Source organism: Teleopsis dalmanni, chromosome 2 (assembly GCF_002237135.1).
Source record: "Teleopsis dalmanni isolate 2A chromosome 2, ASM223713v2, whole genome shotgun sequence".
In the NCBI taxonomy this organism is placed as follows: domain Eukaryota; kingdom Metazoa; phylum Arthropoda; class Insecta; order Diptera; family Diopsidae; genus Teleopsis; species Teleopsis dalmanni.
Window position 1 is genome coordinate 132,477,525 of NC_051847.1, and position 27,349 is coordinate 132,504,873.

A 27,349-nucleotide genomic window follows, 5' to 3' on the forward strand; every position below is an offset into this window, starting at 1 on the left:
TTAAATTCATATGAACAGGAAAGGTTTAACCAAAATGAGAAAATATTAGACATCACCAACATCATAGTATGCAGTAAATTTAGTGACGCGATTGGGGAATACAAAATCGTGAATAAATTCGTTTAAATAATTTTCAAGGCTCTAACATCACTAGGTGGTTTTAAACCCACAGTTTCTCCCATATATACGGTAACACAATGGGCCATTAGGAATAAATGGATCCACTATGGATCGCCGGTATAACCTAACCTAACCTTACATCACTAGTTAATGCAAAATGAGCAGTAGTTTTCGCGCAATTTCATTTTAACTTTTTACTTTTATTTTAATGATTGATTTGAATTTTTTCATGTATTGTATTTTTTAATGACTACAGAAATTAAAAATTCCTTCTTCACAATTATTAACCTATAAGTCATTTTTACAAATTTTATTAAAAAATTACTTTTTTAAAATATTTAAATTTACTCATTAAGACAGATCGCAACAGTTGTAAATAAACAGCTAACTGGAGTTTTCCATTTTGTTCCAAAAATCATTCACAATTGATCAGTTTTAAGATTTGGCATCATTGTAGTGAAAGTCGTTACGTATTTTCAGGAAAGTGGGTTTATTTTTGCGAATTTTGTTTTTGCAGCTCATGTATGCCTTAATTTTTTGTTCATGGAGAAAGTCAGCGCTTAAATTTTGTAGAGCTATAACTATCCACACTTTCAAGCGCAACATCTTTATAATCAAGCAAATGCTTGCTTTCAAAATTCAAAACAACCTACAAATTGTATTAGACACACATGAAGAATGCAGTGCTTTGAATATATAACTTCTTAAGTGATATATTCTCTCTGAAGCTACTTGTACTTCAGTCGAGGTCCCCGATTTAATTGCACAAATGTCAATGTAGTGCCGATTCATTTTAAAATTTCATTTTAAAAAAATTTCGACTATTTTTGAAGGCCTCAAGTTTCCAAAACGTGGAATATATCTTTCATATAAATGATCACATTACTAATAAATTAGTTCATTTAAGGAGAAAAATGTCGATTGCAACCCTTAAAAATAAATTTCCCACAAGGAACATTACCAAACCTTGAAATATTTGCCATATGTTTTATATGTAAAATATAAACAAACAATAGGTGACTTGAAAACAAAGGCAGTTAAGAAGTAAGTATTAAATAAAATTTTTGTTTTTATTAATTGATATATAAAATGTATATAAATGATTTAATATATCAATTATATATTTAATTATTTGTGTGATGTATTATTAAGTGAAGTTTATTTAAGTTCTATCAACTACATAAATGAGCTCGTTATAACGTGAACGTTCAGTTATTAATATAAATGAGCAAGTGGCTAAATGAGACAGTGTGGACACTATTACATTCATCCATAATCTTCTTGATGGTTTCCCTGTTAAAGTATTAAAAGTAGTTCTGGTTTAAGATTTACTTTCACAACTCATTACACTAATTAAATTATTTGATTCATTAAAACCTAAATATGTGTATATCACCTCAATTACTAATGTGATTATTTATAAATATTTTCAAATAATTGAACTGCAAAATGTAAACAAATCTAATTTATAAATTTACGATAAAGTAAACAATCAAATTAAAATAATAAAGTTCAGCAACTTCAAATTTGTTTTTTAATTTTATTTTTTTTGAATTTGAATGTATTTGAATATTATTGTGATATAAAAAAATTTTTTACTATTGTGAATACTTAGTACATTCGAATATACAACTTTGTGCTAAGTACTAACCACAAATTAATAATTCTGAATTCTAAGTGATATGTCATATAGAATTTTTGACGAATACTCAATAAAGTTTATAGATCTCGTGAAAAACGCGTAGTTTAATAAGCGCTATATAAAGCTATTAAAAGAATTTAAAGTCGTATTTTGTGTTGATAATTATTAGATTTTTCATTTAGACTTAAACATACCTTTTTACTCATAAAATGTCATAGTTTTCATACAATTCAACTTTTTGATATTCATTTATGCATTTCTTAGCTTGTTTGTATTTTGTGTAACATTTTCGCAAATATTTAAATTTATTAGATTTTATAATTTTTGATTTGTTTACTAACTATCCTTGCGAGTTTTTATTTAATTTTTATTATCTTCACCATATGGTTTTGATATACTATCCATCTGCAAAATTATATACATATATATATATGTATTATATATGATATATATAAATATAAAATAATAATTATAATAATGATAAATATTCAGACTATACAAAATGTCTCCGACTGTGTGCCATTGTTTTTGCCGCATAGTCTTTATCTCAAGCCACTTGCCAAAATGCACATATCAGTGGCATTGCCCAGCAATAAAACGGGCAAGTCAATTTCCAACTTAGAAATAATGGAAAAATTAAGCAATGCGTTGAAACCTGATAAATTTTTAGTACTCAAGGTAAGTAATTCATATCAGATATAATAAAACAGTATATTTATAATTAATTTTTAATTTTTATGTAGGTAACAAAGAGTACTATTGATTTTATTCGCTTTGAAGCAGAGTTAGATGATCGAAAATATCTACGTAGCGCGTTGTCACGTTTAGATGGTATTTCAATTAAAATATCTGGTTTTAATGAATCATTTCGAGTGCGTGCTAGTGAACCAAAAGATGAGTTCCCAACAAGATACGATTGGGACTCATTTTTTCGCGATGCAAAGCATATGGATGAAATGAAACCAGGCGAACGACCGGATACTATACATTTAACACATTTGCCAATACGCTGGTTTTGCCCGCGACATCATGAAAATGATGAAAATGTCAAACCGAGTGAGAGTATATTTAAACGCATATTTGAAAAATTTGGAACCGTACGCAGTTTTGACATACCTATATGTGATCCATATCGAAACAAAATGAACACTGACATAAGTGGCATGAAAACTTTTACTTTCGAGCAGGATGTGTTGTTTGAAGCGTAAGTTTATAATTATGTAAAATAATAAATATATAAATTGATCGTCTTTTAGTTATATACAATTTGAAGAATATGTTGGTTTCGTGCGTGCTATGGATGAATTTCGTGGCATGAAACTAGTACGAAAATTTATTGATAAGAATCAATCTGTTAATATAGTAGTTAATTTTGACAAAACAAAACATCTGAGTGATGCGCAAATACAACGTCGGGAACGTGTTCGAAAACGCCTTATTAGTAAAGCACAGGCTGAAGAAGAAGAAAAAGAACGCCTAAAAAAATTGGAACAAGAAAATTTAGAACGTCAGAGGTTAGTTTTTAATTATTATTTTTTAACAAGTTCACAGTTCAGAGGAAAAACTATGTACAAAGGTAATTAAATGAAATTAATATTGCCACGGGTTGTTTACTATAATTCCATGATAGTATTCCATGAATTTCGTCAATTTCAAAATTTTATAACGGTTATAAATTCTATCTATTTAAATTCAATATTAAATGTTATATGTTTATATTATCCTTAAAAACTTATTTGCGATAATATCTAATAATATAACCGGTTAAGTTTTATGGCTTATGGCTTTTGAAATTAAAATGTTATTTAACATTTTAGTTTTAAATACGAATTTGAAAAAAAATTACAAAGCTATTGAACTATATTTTAAAATGTTTAATATTTTCCTTTAGAAGATTGTTTAAAAAATATATATAAAAAAAAATTAATATGAAAAAAAAAACACAGAACAAGAGTTGTGCATAAATAAAATTACAGGCAAAAAGAAGAGGAGCTAAAGCTTGCTGCTTTAGAAAAACAACGTGAACGAGAGGAAAAACGAAAAGAAAAGCATTTAAAAAAGATACATGAACGAGGACAAGTGGAAATTTCACAAAAGATACGCATTGAGGAGCGTAAATTGCTGATAGCTCAACGAAAATTAGAGAGTATCCGAATATTAGAGCAATTATTTGACCGCATTAAGGTAATTTCATGCAAATAAGTTATCGAAATTAGATATATATTAAAATTAAAAAAAACCTATCTTACTCTTTTAGCTTAAAAACACGCTAAAACGTAAAACAACTCAAGTAAATCATTTTCCTAATGAGGAAAATGATTCGCGTGAGCGTTTAATTGAAAAATATAAAATTGCAACTGAAAAACTCTTAAATGACCAACGAAAAAAAGTCGAAGATATCAAAAGTAAAACCCCTCTATCTGGTTTGTTAAAAATGAAGAGAACTAAGAAATCAGTATCGTCAGACGATGAAGATGACACAGCAGGCAATGAAAATAATGTTGTTAAAACAGAACCCGTCACAAATGACATGACAGCTGCCAATGTAACCCACATGAATCCGTTTAAAGCTGTTGCTGCTTTAGCCGCTGCTAGTAGTAATGGATCACCAGCATATCCACCAGAAATGGCTAATGAATGGATGAAATCAATGTCAATGTTTCCATATGTGCCACCAGTGTTTTCCGGTCTACCAACGCTCTACCGACCACCTTCGTTTGGTGTATCCATGAATTATCGTGGTTTTGCGCCACGTATACGAGGTCGTGGTAGAGGTCGACGAGGTAGAGGTGGTAATTATGATCCCTACTATCATTATAAACGTAATAATTATGAAGATGATAAATACGATGAAAATGATTATTATCATAAGTCTTCGAGGTAAATGCAGCATAGTTTCAGTTTATTTTTTTAATATAAATCAAAATGAAATTACTTTTATAGAAATAGATCGAGGTCGCGCAGTGGGCGCTCGCGTTCAAGATCGCGCAGTTCACGTCATGATCGTTCCAGATCACGTGGTGGTCGACGTTCTCGTTCGAGATCATATAGTAGAAGTTCGCGTTCGCGATCACGTAGTAGATCACATCATTCACGTTCGAGAAGTCGTAGTTCGCGACGTTCAGCATCTAGATCACGAAGCACACGTCGTACAAACAAAAAATTAGTATCAACTCGTCGTTCACGGAGTACTGATTACTCTAGTCATTCAAGATCCCGTTCTCGCTCACATGAACGATCCTTAAAGTATCGTAGCTCTTCCAGGCGTGTCGTAATTGAAACAGATAAATTGGTACAATCGGCTGAAGTTATAAAACGAAACATCGAAAAGGATATGAAAGATCGTATGCGTGAAGAAGAAAGAGAAATTAAAGAAAATTTTAGAAAACATAAACGCAATGTGGTCGAAAGCCTAAAAACTCAACATAAAGTTAGTACATTAAAAGATGGTGAAACTTCAGATGAGGAGAAAAGATGTGAACTGGAAAATGGTACAATCTCAAACAGTAGAAATAAGCGATACTCTTCAGACAGAAATGATACGTAATTGAAATGAATGTGTTCGTAGATGTTTTCTGTTTTCATATATGTAAATATGGCGTCTAATAATTAAGTTAATAACTTAAAAAAATTATAAAAAATGAAGAGAATATGATTAGTTTCAATAAACCAATTATAATGTAAGAAGCGTAATATTGATGTTTATAGTCTATTGTTTAAGCTAAATCATCTGTCAAAAATTATGATAAATTTAGATACCATAAGTATGACGCTATAAGTAGCGTCACAACAACAAATAACTATAATTTTTATTAGTAAAACATACCAATTATTTACTGGCAACAAGAAGTTCTTTACATGGTTTTAGCTGTACTTTAAGATACTTTGAAAAATTACTAAGTTTGTTTGTTTTTTTTATAGATCATTAATGTCTCTCTAATGGAACAGTTTCTTTTACAACTCCAAAATCTAACGAAGTTTCACAAGGGTATTATCTTTAATTCATTACGTCTACAATGCATAGTAAATTGATATCAACCATGGAAAAATGGCATAAATCACACTGCAATAATAGTGTTTACATGCGATCGATTAGATACGTTTTGTGGAACAAGTCGTAGGAAAAGTGATGTTATCATTTTTGTTAAGTACTTTTCTAAGTTTTTAGGAGTTTCATTTACATCAGCGATGAGCACGCCGAGTCCACTATTTGATATGTTAAAAAATCACATATAAAGTTATGCCATAAGGAAACGAACCAACGACAGAGAACAACTCTAAAACAGCGAAGACCATACAATTATTGCATATTTATTTTTGTAATGTCATTTAATATTCGACTTCACACAATATCCTGTTTTGATACACTTATGAATATGTACATATATAAAATTTATTGTCATTATGCGTAGGCAAGTAGAGCAATAATATGCATTCCCATCTCCATGCTCCATCAGTTAATCATTTTCTTTGTATCGCAATATATCGACACCTATTGCGGTGAAACTTATATTAGTAAAATCGAGTATAAACAAGGATTAAAAGTGTTTAAAACCACAGTTGTATTTACTTTGATACCCCATTTGCATAGCAGCAAAGTTTTTAATAGACCACTAGACCAGTGCGGTCAGGGTATAGATACGTGTTAGAGATACTGCAATTTTACTCCTCATATCGAACCTTATTGTTCTAGGAGTCCACCTCAATTTCCTTCACCACGACTTAGGTTCATTTTAATTAGCACCTACCCACACCCATATCGCTCCATTTGCAGAGTTATTAGCGAATATCGTTTTGGTCATCCATATTTTAATCTGCAGACATGTTTTTGTTTGTTATTGTTTTTTGCTCTTTTAATAGATGTGCCACCCATGCAGATTTAGATAGATAATGTAGTGTGTAATTTTAAATAAAATTCTTTTTTATTCACAAGTGAATTATTTTTGTCCTCTATTCTATATAAAATAAAACTAAACATTATATTTGTGGTATGCATGTTTTCTTTTTTAATAAAAAAAATACGACCAAATTAATTTATAACTTATACACTAACTTTACATTTTGGTTATATACTCGGTTATTTTACTTAACTAAAGTCAATTCTTATCAAAACAATGTACTAATCGAAAATGGTTTGTAAGGGTTTAATTCAGAAAGTATTATATTTAATATAGTACGTTTATATTTAAAAATTATTTAATGCATGAAATCGTCGTGCTAATTAATAATTTTGATTTAAACATAATAAAATGAGCAAAAATATTTAATTTTATACTTAAATATACATACATATATATATGTATAAATGACTTTTCCTGATTATATATAACCTATTAGAACATATATGATTTTCATATTTTACAGAGTATATCTTAATTATTCTGATCTTTATTGCTAATCATTGTTATATTATATTGTGTTAAAACAAAATCGGTTTAAAAAAACTAGCAACAAAAATTATTTGCTTATATAGTAGTTACATGTATTGTTTTTTTTTTTGTACAAATGACCCATAGGACAATATGATATCAATTTAGAGCAATAAAATATATTTAAAATCGCTTTTTCATGATTTCTTAAATAATAATTGTTAAATAACTACATTTATTTAAAATTACATTATTGAAGTATTAGAACAACTAAGCTCGAGCGAAAATCAGCTCAGATGATTAAAAGTCTCCATTATTACATTATAAAAAACTCAAAATTATGATGAAAGTTAATACCTTCTTTTTAAAATCGTCTATTGGTATTGCGCCCACGATTTCGACTACCACCGCCCCCCACACCTCTACGAATATTACTACGACGCATATTATTATTATTCATATTATTCTTATTATGCATATTGTTGTTTCCTGGACTAGCCATGGAGCCATTTTTGTGAAAATCACGATCACCATAATTGTTATCGTTATCACCAAAGTTGCCACCGTAATCATTACCATTACCACCAAAAGGTTGACCATTAAAGGGGCTCATATTACTGTTGTTATTGTTATAGCCATTTTGATTTGGTCCACTTGAGTTCATATTTGAACCCATATTACTATTAAAAGTATTTGAATTCTGTCCCATGCCCATATTATTGTTGTTATTAAAACCATTTTGATTTGAAACGTTTCCAGGTCCCCATGGACCTGGTGATGGCGCAAAACCTGCCGCCCATGGACTAGGTCTATTTGGTGTAACCTGTTGTGGTTGTTGAAATGGTTGCTGTGGAAACGGTTGATTATGTTGCGGAAATGGTGGATGTTTTGGGAACGAATTTGTTGGATTTTCAAATTCTTCGATATTTTCTGTTTTAATTAGTTGTGATTTAAATGACAGTAGACAAGGCATAAATGGTTTCTTAAGACTTAATAGTTCACGTGCATATACAACTTGTGGATTATGCTGACGAGTACTATCAAAACGTGATTTTTTTATTGGTGGTGAACTTTCGCGTCCTTCTAAGGTAGGTGAATTTGAACGTGATCGGTCAGGTGGGGATATTACATCTCTTAACTCATCCACTTTACCGGCATCAAGATATTTATTAAGATACTCAGGACCTTGACGTACTGCAATCATAAGTCTTGAATCTGGATGAACGCGTATAAATCGATTGTAGACTAATATGCCAACAATTGCTTGTGGATCGATGGAAGTAAGTACACCACTTGCTAACATACCTTCGATGACATTTTCACTAACTTGTTCTGGTGATAAGCCGCTTGTATCTTTTATTTCACGTGCAGCCAATTCATCATGTATGTTGCCAGTTTCATCCTGACGTCGAGTGCCGGCCCATTGTGCTTGAAAATTATGCGGTATTGGTTTACTGTAGGGAACTTTCTTTTCTTTATCTTTGTCGGATATTTTTGATGGATCTAAATCAAGACCGGGAATGAAACCTTTATCGGCAGTAAGGCTCTCAGTAAATTCAACTTTATCCTCAGGACCCATACCAGGTATGACAGCATCATCTATAGTTTACGAGGTATATATAATTTATAGAAAAACCAAAATAAAATAAAATAAAATTGTCTTCATTTATACCATATTCACAATCATCCAATGCTGCTAAGCTAGCAGGTAGAGTATTTAAATTGTATTTATCTCTCATCAGATCACCAGGACGATTACGTGTCCAAAATTTAATTGTGTGATCATTAGAGCCTGAACATAATATATGACCTAAGGGATGCCAAGCCAAGGTCCACACAATACTGTCATGTGCAGTTTCTATACTACCAATTTCCTTATCGGTACTAAAAAAGAAAAGAAATGATTATGACCCAGCTTGAAATAAGCAAATTTTAAATATTAATTGAAGATTTTAATCTATTAATATCATCAGTAGTAGAGTTTATGTATGAAACTCGTTATACATAATGTTGTAATGTACAACTTACCCCACATTCCAAAACAGTATTGAACCATCAGAGCCACCAGAACAAAACAGTCCCTCATGCGTAGGATGCCAAGAAACAGAGCTGGCTTCTCTTTTATGACCTCTAAAGATCTGTACTTCTTCTCGTAAATTCCGCAAATCAAATAGTTTGAGCAAATGATCACGCGAAGCGGTAACCAGCCAATTGCCATTATCATTCCATTTCAAGTCCATTACAGTTGATTTATGTGCGTGTCTGATAAATGAAAACGTGAATTATAAAGTACTTAATTCTTTTTTAAACTTTTGAATTAAAGAAATAACTGTTCGCCAGTGTACTTATACTTAGATATTATTAACCTTAAATAAAATCACATTCTTGAATTTTGATTGCAAAATTATACGGAATTCTTTAAACTTTTGACAAAACAGTTTTTTATTATTTAGTTTAATACTTACAATGTTGCTAGGGCGCTACCACTCTTTGGGTCCCATAACTTAATTGGCTGCTGATTATCTTTACTTCCTGAAACAATAAGACCTTTTTGTGGATGCCAGTGAACACATTTAACGTCAGCACCATGGCCTGCGAATGATACAAATAATAAACTGTGATATATACGATATATTTAGAGAAATGAAGGAATTTTAGCTAAGTACTTCATAGTTCATAAATAATTTTTTTTTTAGATTATATTTATATATAAATTCTAAAGGGACAATATAAATAATGATCTTTTTCTTTTCCTTTCCTAGCAATAGTTAATTATTTATTACATAGTTATGTTAAAAAATGCATATATAGATATAATTTTGTAGTAATATACAATAAATAATAATTTAAAAATATGAATTTATTTTTTACATATAAATATACACAATAAAGTTTATCTGTACACTTTAATTTTATTTAAATAGAATAAATTATATATACTGCCAGAGAAACAGAAATTTTTCATATAACAGAAGGACCCAAATTGTTATGACCCAAAATGAAGAAGGGTCTCAAGCACACATCATAAGAATTTAATTTCTTTAATTTCTAAATATTTTTTTTTAATAAAAGAATTTTTATTAATAGGTTTTTACTATAGTAATATACTATCCCCCCTATTCTGTGAACTTGACAAATTTGTCCAGTATTGACAATTAATCAAGATTTTTATCAAGCAAAAACGGAGAGAAGGACCTAACAGTTCAGTTCCTTATTCTTAGTTAACTTTAAAATTAATTTTAATGTTAACTCACAAATATTTAAATAAATAAATATCAAACAAAAAGCTTTTTATTATTCTAGGGGCCATGTTATGCAGAGTGTCTCGGGCACGGCATGAGCACAATTGTTGTTGTTTACAATGCAAATTTTAAATTTGAGAATGAGAAAAAATATAATATGGCCGTTCAAACTCCGGCATGAGAGCCGGCGTATTTGTGCCCCGGCACTAAGGCAAAACAGTGTTGTTTAGTAATAAATTTCAAAATTTGCGCCTTTTAGGAGCAAACTACTACAATTCTAGTACGTTTTGGAGAAAAGATGGCAGTAAGCAACACAGCATTTTTTTTATAAATCGCTAATAATATAATTATTACAATTTCCGATTTCAATGAAAGGCGTAAGTACTGTACACAATTGTTATAAGATAATATAATAATAAATTAACAGTATTACATCCTCTAGGAGGTTTTTCTTGCTAGTTATTTTTGGTGGTAAATTGAAAGTGAGCCTATCTAAATTTCCTTTTAAATTTAGGCACAACCAAGAAGTAGTAAAAATACAAAATTGGCAATACTGATGTGACACTCTGCATAACATGCATTTTCGGCATAGCCCGAAAGAGCATAATTTGCCGTGCCCGAGACACTCTGCATAACATGGCCCTAGGTAAATGTTGTTAAATTTCATAGCTCAAGTGGCATGCCTTTTCACCACACTATGGTGAAAAGTGTTTTGTATACAAAAATCAAAAGTAGTGTGAGGACTAGTTATTATATTCATATCATGCTTTATTACTTTTATTTTATTTATTTATTTGCTATTTCGAATTTTATTATCCATATAGATAATTCCAAACTATTGTTATATTTTTACAGTACTTTAATAAATTATTATAAAAACACTAATAATACCATTTAAAATTTGATTATAACTATTTTTATAAAATTTATTTTATAACTATTGTTATACTTTTTAGAGTATTCTATATACTTTAATAAATAACTATAAACTCAGTAATTATGCTATATAGAATGTTATTATGCATCTAACAATAATAGTAACATAACATATCTTCTTCCATTTTAACGAACTATTTTCCACAATATTTGTAAAATATTTGCTTTTAAAAAGCATTTTATTATTTGTTAAGTGTATTTGTCAACTTGACAGTTTATTAAGAAAATTGCATTATCAGGGACTAACGTCACCGAAATCAATTGAACTATATTTATTCATTATTAATGCCATATGACTTTTTAACAAGATAAAAATGTTTTATTTTACTAAAATTATTTGGAAATTATCTATTACTTTAATTTATATATTTTTTGAATTTTTAAATTGACCACACAGTTGTTTCGACTATTGCCAAATATGTACCTATCAGTAATCTTAAAAATTAACCCATTAGTTTATAGTAATAATATAATAAGTAATATAACATCATTTGTTAGATGAGAGAGCAAAATACTGCAAATATATACTGATATCTCTATTTAGAATACAGTTTTTTCTTTCTATAATTGACTTTACAACAAAATTTATATAATTATTGTGTTTTTAAGCATTTTATTATTTAAGAGTACTAGAGAAACTTACATTACAGTCAATTCAAATTTGGTTTAGCAACAATTTGGTTAAAATAACAAACTTACAACTTAAAGTAACCATAAAGTGATTAGTTGTGACAATAAGCAGAACGCAAAATAACATAAAAATACAAACAACTCACGTTCAATGCGAACATCAAACAGCTTGCATATAAAGAAATACCAAAAATAATTGCTATATATAATACAATAGGTCTGTTCCACGAGCTACTCGTAGTAAAACTCAAGTAAAGCACAAGTAAAGTACAAACCAAAGAAGATAAAGAAAAGAAACTGAGAGTTGCTCGTTAAATTGTGTATAAAATCTTCTGGATAATTCAAATAATATTCAAAATTTTGAGTAATGAGGTGAAAATATCACGCAGTACAAAAACAAAAAGCCTAATGCTACACAATGGTGCATGATGATTTTCTCCACGCGGTCCCTTCACGATATTTACTAAAATAAGAGCACTTTCCGAGAAATTTCGTTGTTTGTTTTGATTTTTTGACGTCAAAAATCCGTTTAGAGTTATTTTTGTGATATTACACAAAGAGGCACAATGATTCAAAATTTCCTCTCAGTTTCTTTTCTTTGTCTTCTTTGGTACAAACTGAGAGCGTAACACAAATAAAGTACCAAATTACGCTCTTTACGCAGATTTTCATGAAATAGCTTTGTGTAAAGTATGGTGAGAACACTTGAAATAATAGGTCTGTTCCACGAGCTACTCACAGTAACTTTGAGTAAACATTGTGTATACACAAACGCGTTCCACCAGCAAATTTTCAAGTATTTTTATGTAAATTTTACTTCTGTTTTACTCATGTTTTACTATGAGTAGCTCGTGGAACAGACCTAATATGTACGAGTAAAGTCTATGTAGCATTTTCAAATTTTGACAGGGATGTTACTCACATTTACTTGAAAATTTGCTGGTGTAACGCACTTGTGCACTTGTGTATACACAGTGCTACTCAAAGTTACTATGAGTGGCTTGTGGAACATACCTAATATTTCTCCTATTTTTATGTTAGATATGGTGTATGCATCACTAGGTAAGAACATTATTATATCAGTTATAATACAATAGATTACAATGAATTTTTAAATATCACATGTGTGGTTTATTGGTTTTTGTATTGAAACACATTGGAGAAAAAAACTTGTATATACGAACCTCTTAAAATACGTTCCTCTTGGCAACGTAAGAAATCCCAAATTCTCAGTGTTCCGTCATCGCTGCAGCTCACAAACTTACTATCGTTGGGACTGAAACTATTTTGAGGGAATTTGATTATTGATTATCAAATTGTTGTATTGTAGTATCGTTGAACATGATCAGTAATTATTTGTGACATGAAAATAGAATAATAAAAAACAAATTTTTATGTAGTGTTAGGCATTATATAGAAATCATAATTATACCTTGATTATTAAAATATATCAATTTAAAATATTATTATATGTATTTTGTTCGTGCTCACTAAATAATTTAATAATAATACTAATATTAAAGTAATATATATAAATATATAACGTTTTGTTTAATTTTTGTATAGTCTATTATATATAATAAGCTTAAAAATAAACAATGTAAAGAAATATGTGTATATATGTTAAAATTGTTATATTATATAAAATTTTCAATTTCTGTTAAATATAACATAATTTAGTAATAAACAAAAATATATATTTTTTATATTTTGTTCACTAAAATTAGAAGTGGATGTGTACAGTACTTTATTGGGCTGTATTGAAATGTTTCGGAAGTTAAAATAATCAAACATTTAGTTGTTTGTTTATTCAAAAATATACAAAAAATAAGCTATGACTCGTTCCTATTGTTTCTAGTAGAAAATATCATAACCATGCATTCATCGCTTTTAATAAATAAATCTATTAATAAAATTTTTAATTATGAATAACACTGAAAACAATTATTATTGTTTTCTGTACCACAGCCTCTAACTAAGGAATGCGCATTAATACATTTGGGAATAATGTCTAAAATTGTTGGAAAGAAATGTAATTCAAATAGGAATAAAATTTTCAAGTTTGGCAGAATAGTCTAACTTTCCAACCTAACAGATAACATTTGACCTATTTAACACAATAAATCGAAATGTTTTTTTTTTTATTAAACAGCGCCTGATTACAGATGTTAAACAGCTCTGCTCTATTATGTACTGTTGAGGATAGGTGCTAATTTGTAGGCAAATAGAGGAATAAGCTTTTTCGTTTGACAGTTACTTGTAATATTGTACCGGTAACAATGTTGTTTGATTGTTATCCAATTAGCGATAAAAAAAGTCTCCAATATTTGTATGGGATTTAGACTTTTCAAAAATAACAATCATTATTCTATTCTACATTATATATACCTTTTTGGTCCATTTAAAATGAAAGTGTAACATTCTGGGTAATACCAGAACAAATGCTTTTAAGAAATGCTTTATGACAAAACGGAAGTGACAATGGAATTGAATTCTACTAAAATGAAAAACTTCCGAATTTGTAGAACTTTACAATAACTGCATATTACATAAAGTTATATATAATATTAAATATAATATATGTAACATATAAGAACATAGTATTACATAACAAAAAAAAAATCTTAAAACGGTTTTAAATTAAAGATGTAGTAATAGTAAATATGACGAGACCACACTTTAAATAAAATCAACAGAGTTTTTACGATTTTTTCCCCCTTATCTTTGAGAACCATAACTTATAAATAAGTCACTTGATAAATATGTATAAAATACGTTATAGAAAGGAATAAACATACTAAAATTGAAAACAATTTGAATTAGTAGAACAAAGATCAACAGCGAAACTATCCCGTAAAAGTCTGGTCCTCTGGCTAGCATAAAGAAGTAAGTTGTTAAAACTACATTAACAATACTACGAACATACTCAATTTAGAATCTTAAATTAGGTTCTCCACATCTGCCTGAACACACAACAGCATACACTCATTGTTTTGGGATATAAACATAGAATCATGAATTGAAATATTGTCCTTTTAGTGGAAGTGTGGCAACCTTTTTTTTCGATTACACCGATTTTTGTGACAATGCCATTTCTTTATTGGAATTACCGTATATTTTTTTTCTTAGTAAATTGCAGTAAATTTACAAATTCAAGGAGGTTATCTCTTAAGGCAGTATAATGTATTTATTATTTTTAAAAATATAATAGGTTTGGGAAAAGTCTGTACATTTTTTATGTATCATAGACTCAAACTTTAAACGACTGTTATCGAGAAAAAGATTTATCCTGGAGAAGTAAGAATGCATTTGATCGTGTATTTGTAAACTACAAGTGCATTATAATACTAAAATAGTATTTAATAATAAAAAATAATATGAAAAATTTCTAATTGTGTGCAAATATATAAAGTTTTAATCCATAGTTAAACAATATTAACAAATTTATGTAAAAAGTATAAGAAAGTTTTAACTTAAAACTTTCTGAGAGTTCGCGGTTATAACGTGAAAACGGAGGACTTTAGGTTTATATTTATTTTGTTATTTTTACGAAATAAGAAAGCTTATAATGGGATGGTTTCAGACAACTACTTAACAAATATACTTTACAAGCTTTACGTCAATATAATTGTATGAGAACTATATAATTAATATGTGGAGAATTGAAACACGATCACGTGCGGAAAGTCGGCAGCCATTTTATTTATAGTGTTAAGGGCACATATCTTTGTGTAGGTTCATATATTTTATCATAATACTAAGAATTGAAATTTATATATTTATGAATTAAAGTGTTATAGGGGTGTAATAAAAAGAGGAGCAAGATGGCAAGAAATAAAGTTAGTGCATTAAAATTGGGAATACATTCGCCAATGATTTATTGAATGTAGGGGTGGAGGTATTACTCTTTTCGTTATGAAATATTACTTCGGTCACAATTTTAAGAGCAACTATATAGATATATCCATTGGCTACATCCACTAGGCATAATGTGAGTATTAGAGTGAATATTATTCAAAAAAAAAAAAAAAAAAAAATAACAGGTAGAACATAACACATAGACTTGTTCAGTTACTAAAATGAAGTCTAAATAACGTGTACGCGATCTTATGGTGCTTAAGATTTTATCTAATCAGTAATTGACTATACAATAAACGAAATAGCTGCTCTACATCCATGATCAATTTTTTATTTCTAAATAAATTTTAAATAATCTATATGTATTTTTTTTTGTTTTTTTTTAATCTGAGTCTTAAGACATTAATAGTCTTAAGACATCTATATCATCATTTATTAATTTAAAAAAGGGTTCGAATGAAGTTGAAAAGGGTTGTAAGTTGAAGCAATAATTAACTTCAGCAATTAAGAAGGCATTTTAAAGAATCATTAAGAAATAATTGTATTCTACTACATTGATATGAAAATCAGAAATTATTAGAAATGAGGGCCTGTCGCCTATAATACATATATATTTATTAATATGTTGTATGATTTCATTTCTTTACTGCACTTTAACCCGTAGAGACAACCTGTTAGTAATGAAGTAAATAAATTATTAAAACACTGAAATAAAATAGAATTTATTGAAAGTCGTTTATGAATAGATTCAGTTATTAATTAATTATATACAAGTATGTACTTTTTTTCTTTTCCTTTTTTCTATATTTTCGAAGGTTTTTTTCGCTTTTGAAAATAATTTTTTACTTCTCCTTGCTTATCGTTCTAACCCTTCTTTGCGAAACCTAGCAAAAATTTTACTGCGATAGTAAGTCTACCAAATGGTTTCTTCAGTCGTTGATGAAACGAGTTAAGAGAACAGACACAATAAATTGTTTCTATAGCAAACTCCAAAGATGGATAGAACAGTTATTGTTTATCAGCCTGACATCTCAAGTAAATATCAGAATGATAGAGTATGTCAGAGTTTTCGCAAATATTTCAATATTGTACTTGATATGTATTATTGTGAGCTTTTTTTTAAGATCTACAATCTTAAGAGCTACGATCCAGTAAAGTCTATTTAGGGGTAAAATGTTGTATAATTTTTTCTAGCACGTATATTCAATTAGCAAACATTAACTAAAAATTAAATAATTATTTTTATAAATTCAATTCAAAACAATTATTTGTTATTTCCAGCCTATAGTGAAGACGTTCAGTAATACTATTTTTTTACATGACTGTTTTATATTAGGTAATAATTGATTATATAATCATGGAAGAAAATAATCCCATTCCCATAAACAAAATAATTTGATGTTCTGTTTTAAGGAATCCTGTTTCTATATATCAAAATTTTATTTAAATTCATAATTTGGACTTTAAGGAACAAAAAGATAGTTTACAAAAACTCCAATAAATTGTAGTGAACTTTGTATGCGTCGTGAATGTAATTCGGTATAGTTAAATACTAAACAGTATGCATATAAATAATGATAAATCAGATATGTAGTATTGTTAAAAATCGTTCATATTGTCCGATGTGTGGACATAAATTTCAATTTTAGTATTTATTATACTTTTATTTATTATATACTCCGAAACTGGATAATGGAAATAATCCTGAAGTGTCTATATAGAATGTGGAGTAATAACAATATGTGTTTATATGTTCTCAAGTTTAACAATACGAAACCAAATTAGCGATACAGAAAATACTTATTTACGTTAAATTTAATCGCAATTGACATCGATACCAGAGATAAACATATCGTATAGGGTTATGTTCAAGTAGTTAGAAACGATTCATTCAAAATTAATTGGTCGTTCTCTTATTCCTAAGCCAAATGCAATAGAGAATTTATAGTAACAGTTTCAAAAAAATAACTGTTCACATGTTAGAACATTTTAATTAATTAAATGAGAGATATCTAGAAGCATGAAATGTAATTCCCAGATGTGTGTGTAAAAATTACTAACTTAACGATCTTAATTAGTTGCATGACAAATTTTTTAGGCTTGAACAAATGCGCAATTTTATTAATAGTTTTAAAAATTCTAATTAATTTACATTTTACGTTTTGTTTAATATTTATATAAATAGAAAAATTCAAATTTATTTTGTTTAAATTGCTGCTTATCTACAGTTAAATTTTCGTACACATGTATATCATATCACTTATAATTAGTTGTGCAATTAGAACTGCAGATATTCTTTAAACGAGTATTATACGAAATTTGGTTCAAAACTTTTTCTTTAAATTGAAACTGCACAATCTGTAAACTATTTCTGCTTATTTATTATTATTTTTATTATCTAATTATATTTTTTTGTTGTTTTCTAGTTGTCTGTTGAAATATTTTTTTTAAAAATTATGAATAAGTTTTGTTTTCACTGAATCCATATAAGTAAGCTATTCCTGTCTTTTCTATAATAATGACTTTCATTTTAGACTTTGATAAATATTACATCCGTAAAGGAACGGAGAAATAAGAACTTCAGTGGATAAAGTTTAAAATACAAATGCATACTAAAACAAAGAACTCTTAAAAGCAAGAAAAATATATTTTACAAATTTCAGCTAAGAATAGATAAATCCAAAATAAATACGAATACGTCTTCTTATGAAATTTATTTGATACATAATATTAATGTATATATACTAGTGCTTCGAAGTGTTCCAATATTATTTTACAATACTTAAGCAGATGGAGTAAATTTAAATTCGAACATTCCTATTGAACACTAAATAATTGTGTCTGCTCAAAGACATTTGAACTGTCCGAAGAGCTGATCTGTACTGATCAAATGAACGAACACAATAACGCTTCACCATTAAAATCTTCTAAGCTTGAATAATATCTAAGACTCTAATATATATAGTAATATTCTACATTAAATATATGAGAAATAGTTACGATTTTTCAAAAAACTATTCAAATCTACAATTAAAAAGATATTAATAAGGACTATATATTTTTATAAAACGAATTAAATCATAATAAAACAAAAAATATTCAAAAAATATACTAATATATCACATTGGCATTAGTAGCTAGTTTTTGTGAATAAGAGTTGTTCATAATTGTTTTTATTTTTTTTGAATTCCATTAGACATTAATACTTGGAAATAGACATAATATACCCTTATGTAATGACTACTCTTATATCGTAGTAGCAACGGTATTAAAAAAGTATCAACGGCGTTAGTTTATCCTTCTATTTTTAAGATTACATTTCTTTTTTTAAAAATAAATAATATTTTCACCTTCTAAAAAATCTGACTAAATTCTATCCCACATTAGAAGTGATCAAGAATTATAAACATATATCACATTATTATCATACGTATATCAGGGCAGTAATCTATATAAATATTTAAAGTGGTTCGAGGGTACTTTGAATATTCGTTCGGTTGACCATTGTTATAATAAAAAATGAACCGGTTTCTGGATTCAGATACAAGTTGGTGATAGGTTCTTTTCAATGCACTGTATAACAAACACCATTTCAATATTTTATTCATTTCTTAAAGCAAGAAATACTATCATTTGAAGTACTATTTTGTCTAACATAAAGAAATATTTTATTGCTAGGATATCTAGGAAACGTTTCATATGCTGTAAAGCTTTATTAGAACAGTAATTGTTTATTAAATCTTAGTGTTTACTAGGACGTCCCGTACGTTTTAGGAATATCTTGCTTCAACGCACAAAATCATATCGGGTTCATTATAAATCTTTATTGAAATACAGGTTGTCTGAGAAAAGGGTGTCTAAAAAAACAATTTTCTCCCATAAAATAGCTTAACTCAAGTATAAGTTTTTAGACTCATTAATATTCTTTAATTTGAAGCGAGCTATGGCTTTGTACGCAAATAGGTTCAAAAACGGTGATGCTTTCAAAAGCGACTTAATGTTTTTCGAAATCTTCATCATTTTTGACGAAAGTATTAATTATTTCGAATATTTTTATCGTATTACGTATATCAATACCTTATTATCTTATAAATAGAAGTTGCAAAAGAATTTTTGATCTAGCACGTACCATATTCCCGTAATTGTTTTCTAAAATAAACTATTTAATACTTTCTTCAACAAAAATTCAAAAATTTATTTATAATTATTTACACGTTTCATCCAATTTGTACGTTTTTGTTCAAAAAAGCAGTTAGTAACTCACTTTAAGAGAAAATTACAGAAAAGGATGTGTGCTGATAGAAAATTTTACATCACGAAATGTTTATAAAATAACAAAATTTAATGATAAAATAACAAAAAAAAATTTTAAAAAACAATAATAGATTTTTAGTAAATATAATCCAGCAGTTCTTAAAAAAATCATCATAATTTCCGAACCTTTATAAGTACAAAGACACATTCGGCATTAAAATAAAAAATATTTAATGTATTAAAAACTGATATCTGACTTAAGCTGACCTAACCATCTAAGCTAAATAAATAAAACATAAATTAATATAAATTTTTTTTTAATTTTTTGTATTAGTGCGAATATTTTTTTGGGAAGGAAAATTGTTCTGTTACGTACTGTTTTTATAAAGCAGATCTGCTTAACTAAAAGTCATTCGACAGTAGGTTTTTTAAAAAATAAAATCAAACATTAGCTCCCTTCTTCAAGAGTATGCTAGAAAACAGAATGCAATGGGTATAGAATTCACTAGATTAAATTGTCTTTTTAGTTAAGATATTGTTTTTCAAAGCAAAAAAACCCTTACTACAAAAATTTTCTCTTACTTACTTGTGTATATTTTATACGATTTAATAAAATACAGTTGGAAAAATACAAAAATAACAAAGGACATATCTCTAATGGCAATAAATTTTCGATTCATTTTAAAGCAAGAAAACACTATATAATTTTCCTATTAAATTTTATTTATATCACGAAATTGCCAAATCATCCAAAGTGCTAGTTAACTGCTTTAAAAAAAAAAAAACAATATATAATAAAAAGATGCAATTATCAGCACTTATAGTGCCGAGTATTGATTTATAAAAAATTTTTTCAGTGAACGTATTTAAAATCATTAATGTTAAAAGTAAATGAAAAAATTAGAAGAAAAATAGAGTTTTTACAAAATTAATTGAAATTTAATAAATATATATTTAAACCAGAATATTTTCAACATCACTATAGTAGGTCCAATAAGTTTATTAATAAATTATAGGTGTGTTTAATAACCTATAAAGACCGGTGAACACAAATTTTAAAAATAAAACATTAATCTTATGAGCTATGTTATTACTGAAAAAGGACTACATCAGGAAAATATCTATTCTTAATGCAGTTTGATTTTGCACACCCTTGATAATGCACACCCTATAGACAAAGTAATAATTTAACAATTTTTCACACGTTTTAAATTTTATTTATGTGTAAAAAAGAAAAGCATTTTTATTTAATATTAATTAATAATAGAAGAAGAATGTATTGAGGCTAATACACATCTATGTAAGTATAATGTATCATAATTGATTAGAGAGAGAAAGAATTTCTTTTTCTATTATATATATATATATAATATATTATATATTTATTATATATTATAAATTAATAGTGAATATTTCCACAAATATATATATTTATATATATTAAATTATATGTTTAAACATTTATATATGATTTTAGATTTTAATTCAAAGTAGTAATAGACGATAATACACGACGAACTAGTAGTCAATATAAACGCAACCTTACAAAATTCAAGGATATGTATCAATAGAAGTTCAAAAAATTAAATGAAATATTTTATTTCAGAAGTTTCAATCAGAGTTAAGAATTAATTACTAGTTAATATTCATTTATAAAAATTAATATTTCTAGAAATTATTTCAGTTCATTTCACTAATAAAAATTAATATAATATAGAATCTTTAAAAGTTTTAAAGTTTATTCAAAGTTATTATTTAAAATTTTAAAACTATGAATAGGATTAAATATTATTAATTAAATATTACATTTACAAATATAAATAAATATCGCATTGATAAATAATCCTTGTACCATTCAAGTTTGTCGATTAAAAGTTCATTAAATACTCCGAATGAACATTCAATATTCGTTTGGTAGTTAATTATCTCGGGTTAATTAAAAATTATGATATACATTTTATGATAAAAAAAAATTATTTAAAGAGAATAATGAAGTTTTTTAAATTTTATTTAAAACACCGTTTACATATCTTAATAATGTACAAAAACGAATGGCATATACTGACAAAATTCAAATGTTCAAATTTAATGTCAATGACTTCTACTGGTGTTTTAAAAATAAAGAACTCGGGTTAATTACCCGGTTTTTCACATATATTAATTTTTGTATAACATTATTGTTTGAGGAAAATAACTAATAGCTAAGACACTGTTGCAGAGCGGAAGCACCTTTTTAATTTAAATGGTCGCGAGTATTTTGTGAGTAGTTTAATAATATGAGAAAAGTATACTTTTTTTAAAAGCCTCGCTTATTATAACAATATTATTAAATTATTTATTATATTAATAATTAATTTTTATATATATATACTTTAATGCAGTGTACGATATTTAACAATCGCTGGTTTTGTTTATTTTCTTAATGTTAGTATGAAATCTGAAATTGTTTGAGCTATATATGATTTAGATACTAAACTAAAATTAATAATGATATTTATTTATGATTGTTAATATTAAAGTTTATTATATTTTCTTTTATAAATAATTTTTAATTATTTAATGCTATATAAATTAATTTAAATATACATTTTTTATAAGCGCTCAACTGTTAACTTTTCCAGAAACAGCTTGTCCATTCCGGCTATAGTCTAAACCTTCAATAAACGTCGCCTTTCAGCATGTCAACAGTGGAATTGCCAAAGTCAGATATTTCTGAATGAAATATCTATATCATTGAAAATTTATTCATTTATTTTTCTTTTCATATTAAATAAAAAACATTTCCCCCTTTTTGGACAAAATTTGCTTTTATTAAAATTTGTTTGCAAATTTCAAATAAAAGACTTTTTTATATTTCATAATTAAAACTTAATTACTTTATTTGAGTGTATACAATTTATGTACAATGTATTAAAAAAATAAACAATGAGTTTATAGGCGCGTGTAGAAGGAAGGTTCAGCATGATTTTGCGTTGTGTACCACCACATCACATTTTTATTTTAAGGGAGGAGTACGAAGACTTGTTTAGGGTCCTCTCCAAAATTTTATTTAGTTTTATTAGTAAAACAATTTGTATTTAATTTTATTAACAAAAAAAAATATTAAACTAAATCTTTGGCATTTTATTTATTTCTTATATGATCACAGTTAAAATTTGTTTAAAATTAAACAATATCATATAATATATTATATATGAAAAATATGTAAATATTAATATAGAAAATAACATATTCCTAACCATCTAATTCTACACTGGTAGTTGCTTAATTCTCTTTATTTATTTATTTATTTATCATAGCAACTACAAAATTACTACAACAAAATCTACCAACATACACATATCATATAAATGCATATATTATTCATCATTTTTGTCTTAATCAGTCTATTTATGTTTTTATTTATTTTCTATCACAAAACAAAAATAAAGAACAATATATGCGTATAATAATATAAATATAATAAAACAAGTTTAATAAGTATTCTATACCTTATTCCCCTAATTGCCTCCTTGTGAGCTTGAAACATTTTAACGTTATTCATATTGGACTGCCAGTACTTCACATAGCCAGAATGATCGCCTGTAACCATCCAACTATCATTGTGTGACCAAATCATAGTACGCACCGAAACATCGTGAGCCTGTTTAAATAAACAATTATATTTATGGTGGATTTGTTATATAGATAAATTGATATATACAGTAATTAAAACGAACTTTATTATCATTTTTTATTACTTATTATTTTTTTTGCTTTAATTTAGAAGAAAGAAAAGCATTTTGTATTTAATACTAAACTATATAATTTTCTAATATAATAAATAAATTGCTTATAGTTAGAACAAACATGAAACTCTGCAGAAACATCAGTCACATTTAATACAAGTTATGAGGTGACTAGTTCGAAAATTTCCAATTAGTACTTATATCACTCGGTATATCATAAACGGTGTTGAATGACAGGTGTTTCGGTTTCTACTTATTTACATATTAATATATTCTCCCATATTACATTAATCAAGTTGTTATCCAATTTGGATCGGAATGTTGGACATTTTTTCCGTAAAAATAAATATTTTTTAAAGGAATAGAAGACTTTCTTACACATTCCGACCATAAGGCAAACCAAAGATGCGTTGGGTTCATGATGTCACCTCAGACACAGTTAATGAAAGCGCTGTATAATAATGGTAAGTATACACATATAAATTACAACGAAGTATTGTGTATGATTACATTCCATTCGGTAAAGTATTATACACTAAACATTAAACAGACAATTTAGTTACAAAAACAAATAAAAAAATATATACATAAAAAAGGTAATAAATATTACTGGGACGCTTATTGAAATTGTAAAAATATAATATATAGCATTAATAGAGTTTTATTATTTATTTATATATAATAAATTTATATTTACAATAATTATATATAAATAACTTTTAGTTTCAATTATGGTACTTAGACTATTAATTTTGTGTTCATAGGTATAGACATATGAATAATAAAAATAGTAGATTTTGGATACGAACATTGGATTAAATGATCAAAAAATTTTAAGCAGCTCCAAGATGTACGAGTTACACAAACAGCTCATCTATTTAATGTTTAGTGTATTTTCGGTCACATTTACACAAATAAGTTCTCGAATATAATCATACTCGTATATGTTCGATCATATCAAAATACTCAAACCTTCGAACAGCTGGAACAGCACTTATATATACAGACTTTACATAATAAATAATTTTTTGAGGATCACTATCACTAAGTGCTAAGTGCGTGATAAGAATCAAACTTTGGATATAATTTTAAGATAGGTATATCGGAACAAGACTATAATGTATTTACTTTATATATATCAAGTAATCAACTGAATACACTTGGAAATTATATTATTATTATTCTAAAATTATTACTACTGTCTAAAATTTTAGCAACTAACTGTCCCATAAAAGAGTTTGTCCATGCAATACCACAAAACGATATAGAGTTACTTATTGTTTTTATTATTTGAAAAGCAGTATTTTAAATTATATTTTAAGTAAATTGTAAAAAAAACTGAGTAAAGCTTTAAATTTTACATATTTATGACAATTAAAAAAACTCATAATCAGTCGGACAAACAAATTATAATAAATGAACTTATGATATGTAAATAGCAACAAAAATCATATAATAGACACTCTATATCAAATTTTATTAAATAAATAATATATATAGTGTACATAATGTAATATACATAATGTATAAAATTATATTTATGAATGTATATTTCCATAATTATTTCTTCTTTAAAAGCATATTTTTGTTTGTCTTAAATATTCATGCAATTATTTTAATATTATGCTTACCTGTAAAATTGTTTCAAAGTTGAAAGTTAAACCATTCCATAGAGTAAATTCGCCAGAACTTGCACCAGTCACTAAGCGTCTACCTTCTGGCGTCCAAGCTAACGTGAATATAGGGCAACGCATTTTATTCGTGGCAGTTTTGACAAATCGTGTAGTTACTGCATTAGATGGATTATCTAAATAGCTGGACGGCGGCATTAATTCGGGTATATATATATTTTCAGGTTCCATTGCATGTCGGTCACGGTAATCTCGCTGCCATAGACGTGTCTTTTATGGTAACATAAAATTTTATTATTGATGTATACTAATACACATATATAGATAAATATACTGATAATTTAATGTTTACCTCCAAAGCTCGAACAATGGACGCATTGTAGTCAACTGTTTTACGCATAACACTTTTGCGTAAACGTTTTCCATCGAAGTCGTCTTGTGTCATGCCATACGGTTTTGGAGCAAATGGTTTAAAATAAGCATGACCTGGTTTATTTGTACCTCCATGATGTTGATGGAAGTAGTTACGATGATGTGGTGGTCCTGCAGTTTGAGGTATGGAAGTGGTATTAGTAGCTAACGCAGACGGTGCAGTCAATTGTGGTGGTGGTTGTGTAACATCAATTGAAGGTGGTGGTTGTTGGAAATCCATTTCTTTTATTTACTTTCTTTTTTGAAATTGCTATTTAATTACGTATATATTACAAAAACTCAAAATCTTTTGTACTTTTTTTCTCGTAAATGTGCTGGCGTTGATGCAGACGCGTGTTTGACATTCAACTGAAAGCAATTCGATTTCTGCCAAAAATTGTGTTAAATTTATTGTATAAATTTTATTAAATGTTCATTTGATTCATTTTACGTTTTATAATACATTTTATTATACATATTTATTTATTAATGCACTTCAAAGAAACTACTAAGCTTGGAAGAAATATGACAACTTTTTGCTTGTGTCAAATGAAGTTAAGTTAGTTGCGTTAGAAAGAAATATTTAAAGGGTGTAAATAATATTTAATTTTTAATGTCAGACAAAGTTGTTGCTGAAATTGTTTTATATATATATTATATATACCCAGTTACATATAGTCGCATTTTTTTAATAATAATAATATTTATTATAATAACAGTATAAATATTTAAAATTATAAAATATTGTAAATAAAAATAACGAATTACGCAGGCATTAGTAGATATGACAATTTTTTCAGTATTCAGTAAAACGTCAATTGTTTCGTATTATCCGAAAATGTTCTACAGAAGAATGAATGAAGATAAAAAAGTATACAATAAAAATTAAATAAAAAACAAAAATTTTACTTAAGTTTTAATTTTTCTTATTCTTGCATTTATTCTTGTCATTTTCTTCCTTTTAAGAAGTATAAAACAAACAAAAATAAAATCTGATACTTTAGCAGTCTAATTTTACAACTCTACCAACAAAAAACAAAATAAAACATATGCGTTTAGAATTTAGAAATTTCATCACTGAAACAGCTGTTATATTATGATTTCACTGCTTCCATTGGCTTGAGTTGATTTATGCATAGGAAATAGCTTGATTGCTTGTATTTTACATATAAATTATGTTTGTAATTTTCCTTGAGGGAAATTTATTTTTAAGGGTTGCATTCGACATTTTTCGATTTAGATCAGTTGATTTATTTATAATGAGCTCATTTATATGAAAGCTCCTTGTATGATAAATTATCCTCATTAGCGGCCTTAATGAGCTAAAGTGCCTAAATGAGACAAGCAGATACATGGTATTATGCTTATATATTTTAATATTATATATAAATAGCTTTTCTGTTTAAGAATCTATATTCCTTAATGTGACTTTAATTTGAAGAATTGTAATTGTTTTAGTTTAAGCTGACTTTTGAATTGTAAAATATTTTTCTTGAAAAGTCAGGAAACAAATTCTTACAGTTCAAAG

The 27,349-nt window shown here is 27.4% G+C and overlaps 2 protein-coding genes across 3 annotated transcripts; one reads left to right on the forward strand and one right to left on the reverse strand.

The window, feature by feature from the left end:
* The first annotated feature begins 1,830 nt into the window (after positions 1 to 1,830).
* Positions 1,831 to 5,470, forward strand: LOC119679898 (A-kinase anchor protein 17A). 2 transcript variants are annotated; one of them, XM_038092485.1, is made up of 7 exons: positions 1,831 to 1,904; positions 2,255 to 2,440; positions 2,506 to 2,966; positions 3,019 to 3,276; positions 3,739 to 3,946; positions 4,020 to 4,642; positions 4,706 to 5,470. In XM_038092485.1, the coding sequence occupies exons 2-7, from the start codon at positions 2,327 to 2,329 to the stop codon at positions 5,307 to 5,309; spliced, it is 2,268 nt and encodes a 755-aa protein (XP_037948413.1). In that variant the 5' UTR covers positions 1,831 to 1,904; positions 2,255 to 2,326; the 3' UTR covers positions 5,310 to 5,470. The 2 variants fall into 2 exon arrangements, with proteins under 2 accessions (XP_037948413.1, XP_037948412.1); XM_038092484.1 differs by lacking the exon at positions 1,831 to 1,904 and having other exon boundaries at positions 2,104 to 2,440.
* A 1,786-nt stretch (positions 5,471 to 7,256) lies between these two features.
* Positions 7,257 to 26,383, reverse strand: LOC119679290 (pre-mRNA 3' end processing protein WDR33). The gene is made up of 8 exons (XM_038091556.1): positions 25,763 to 26,383; positions 25,411 to 25,680; positions 23,543 to 23,694; positions 13,124 to 13,221; positions 9,597 to 9,723; positions 9,160 to 9,393; positions 8,804 to 9,015; positions 7,257 to 8,730 (listed from the first exon to the last, which is right to left on the reverse strand). Exons 1-8 carry the CDS (start codon positions 26,060 to 26,062, stop codon positions 7,496 to 7,498), a joined length of 2,628 nt encoding a protein of 875 aa, XP_037947484.1. The 5' UTR covers positions 26,063 to 26,383; the 3' UTR covers positions 7,257 to 7,495.
* Between the last annotated feature and the right edge of the window lie 966 nt (positions 26,384 to 27,349).

What these genes read in the sequence shown, in the direction of transcription:
- LOC119679898 (XM_038092484.1), top strand. Translation starts at nt 2,240, where the DNA reads ATGATAAATATTCAGACTATACAAAATGTCTCCGACTGTGTGCCATTG. An exon ending in GAAAATTTAGAACGTCAGAG is followed by an intron (nt 3,277 to 3,738) that starts GTTAGTTTTTAA and finishes ATAAAATTACAG; the next exon opens with GCAAAAAGAAGAGGAGCTAA. An exon ending in AATTATTTGACCGCATTAAG is followed by an intron (nt 3,947 to 4,019) that starts GTAATTTCATGC and finishes TTACTCTTTTAG; the next exon opens with CTTAAAAACACGCTAAAACG.
- LOC119679290 (XM_038091556.1), bottom strand. Translation starts at nt 26,062, where the DNA reads ATGGATTTCCAACAACCACCACCTTCAATTGATGTTACACAACCACCA. An exon ending in CCATTGTTCGAGCTTTGGAG is followed by an intron (nt 25,681 to 25,762) that starts GTAAACATTAAA and finishes TTACCATAAAAG; the next exon opens with ACACGTCTATGGCAGCGAGA. An exon ending in ATTGGATGATTGTGAATATG is followed by an intron (nt 8,731 to 8,803) that starts GTATAAATGAAG and finishes CGTAAACTATAG; the next exon opens with ATGATGCTGTCATACCTGGT.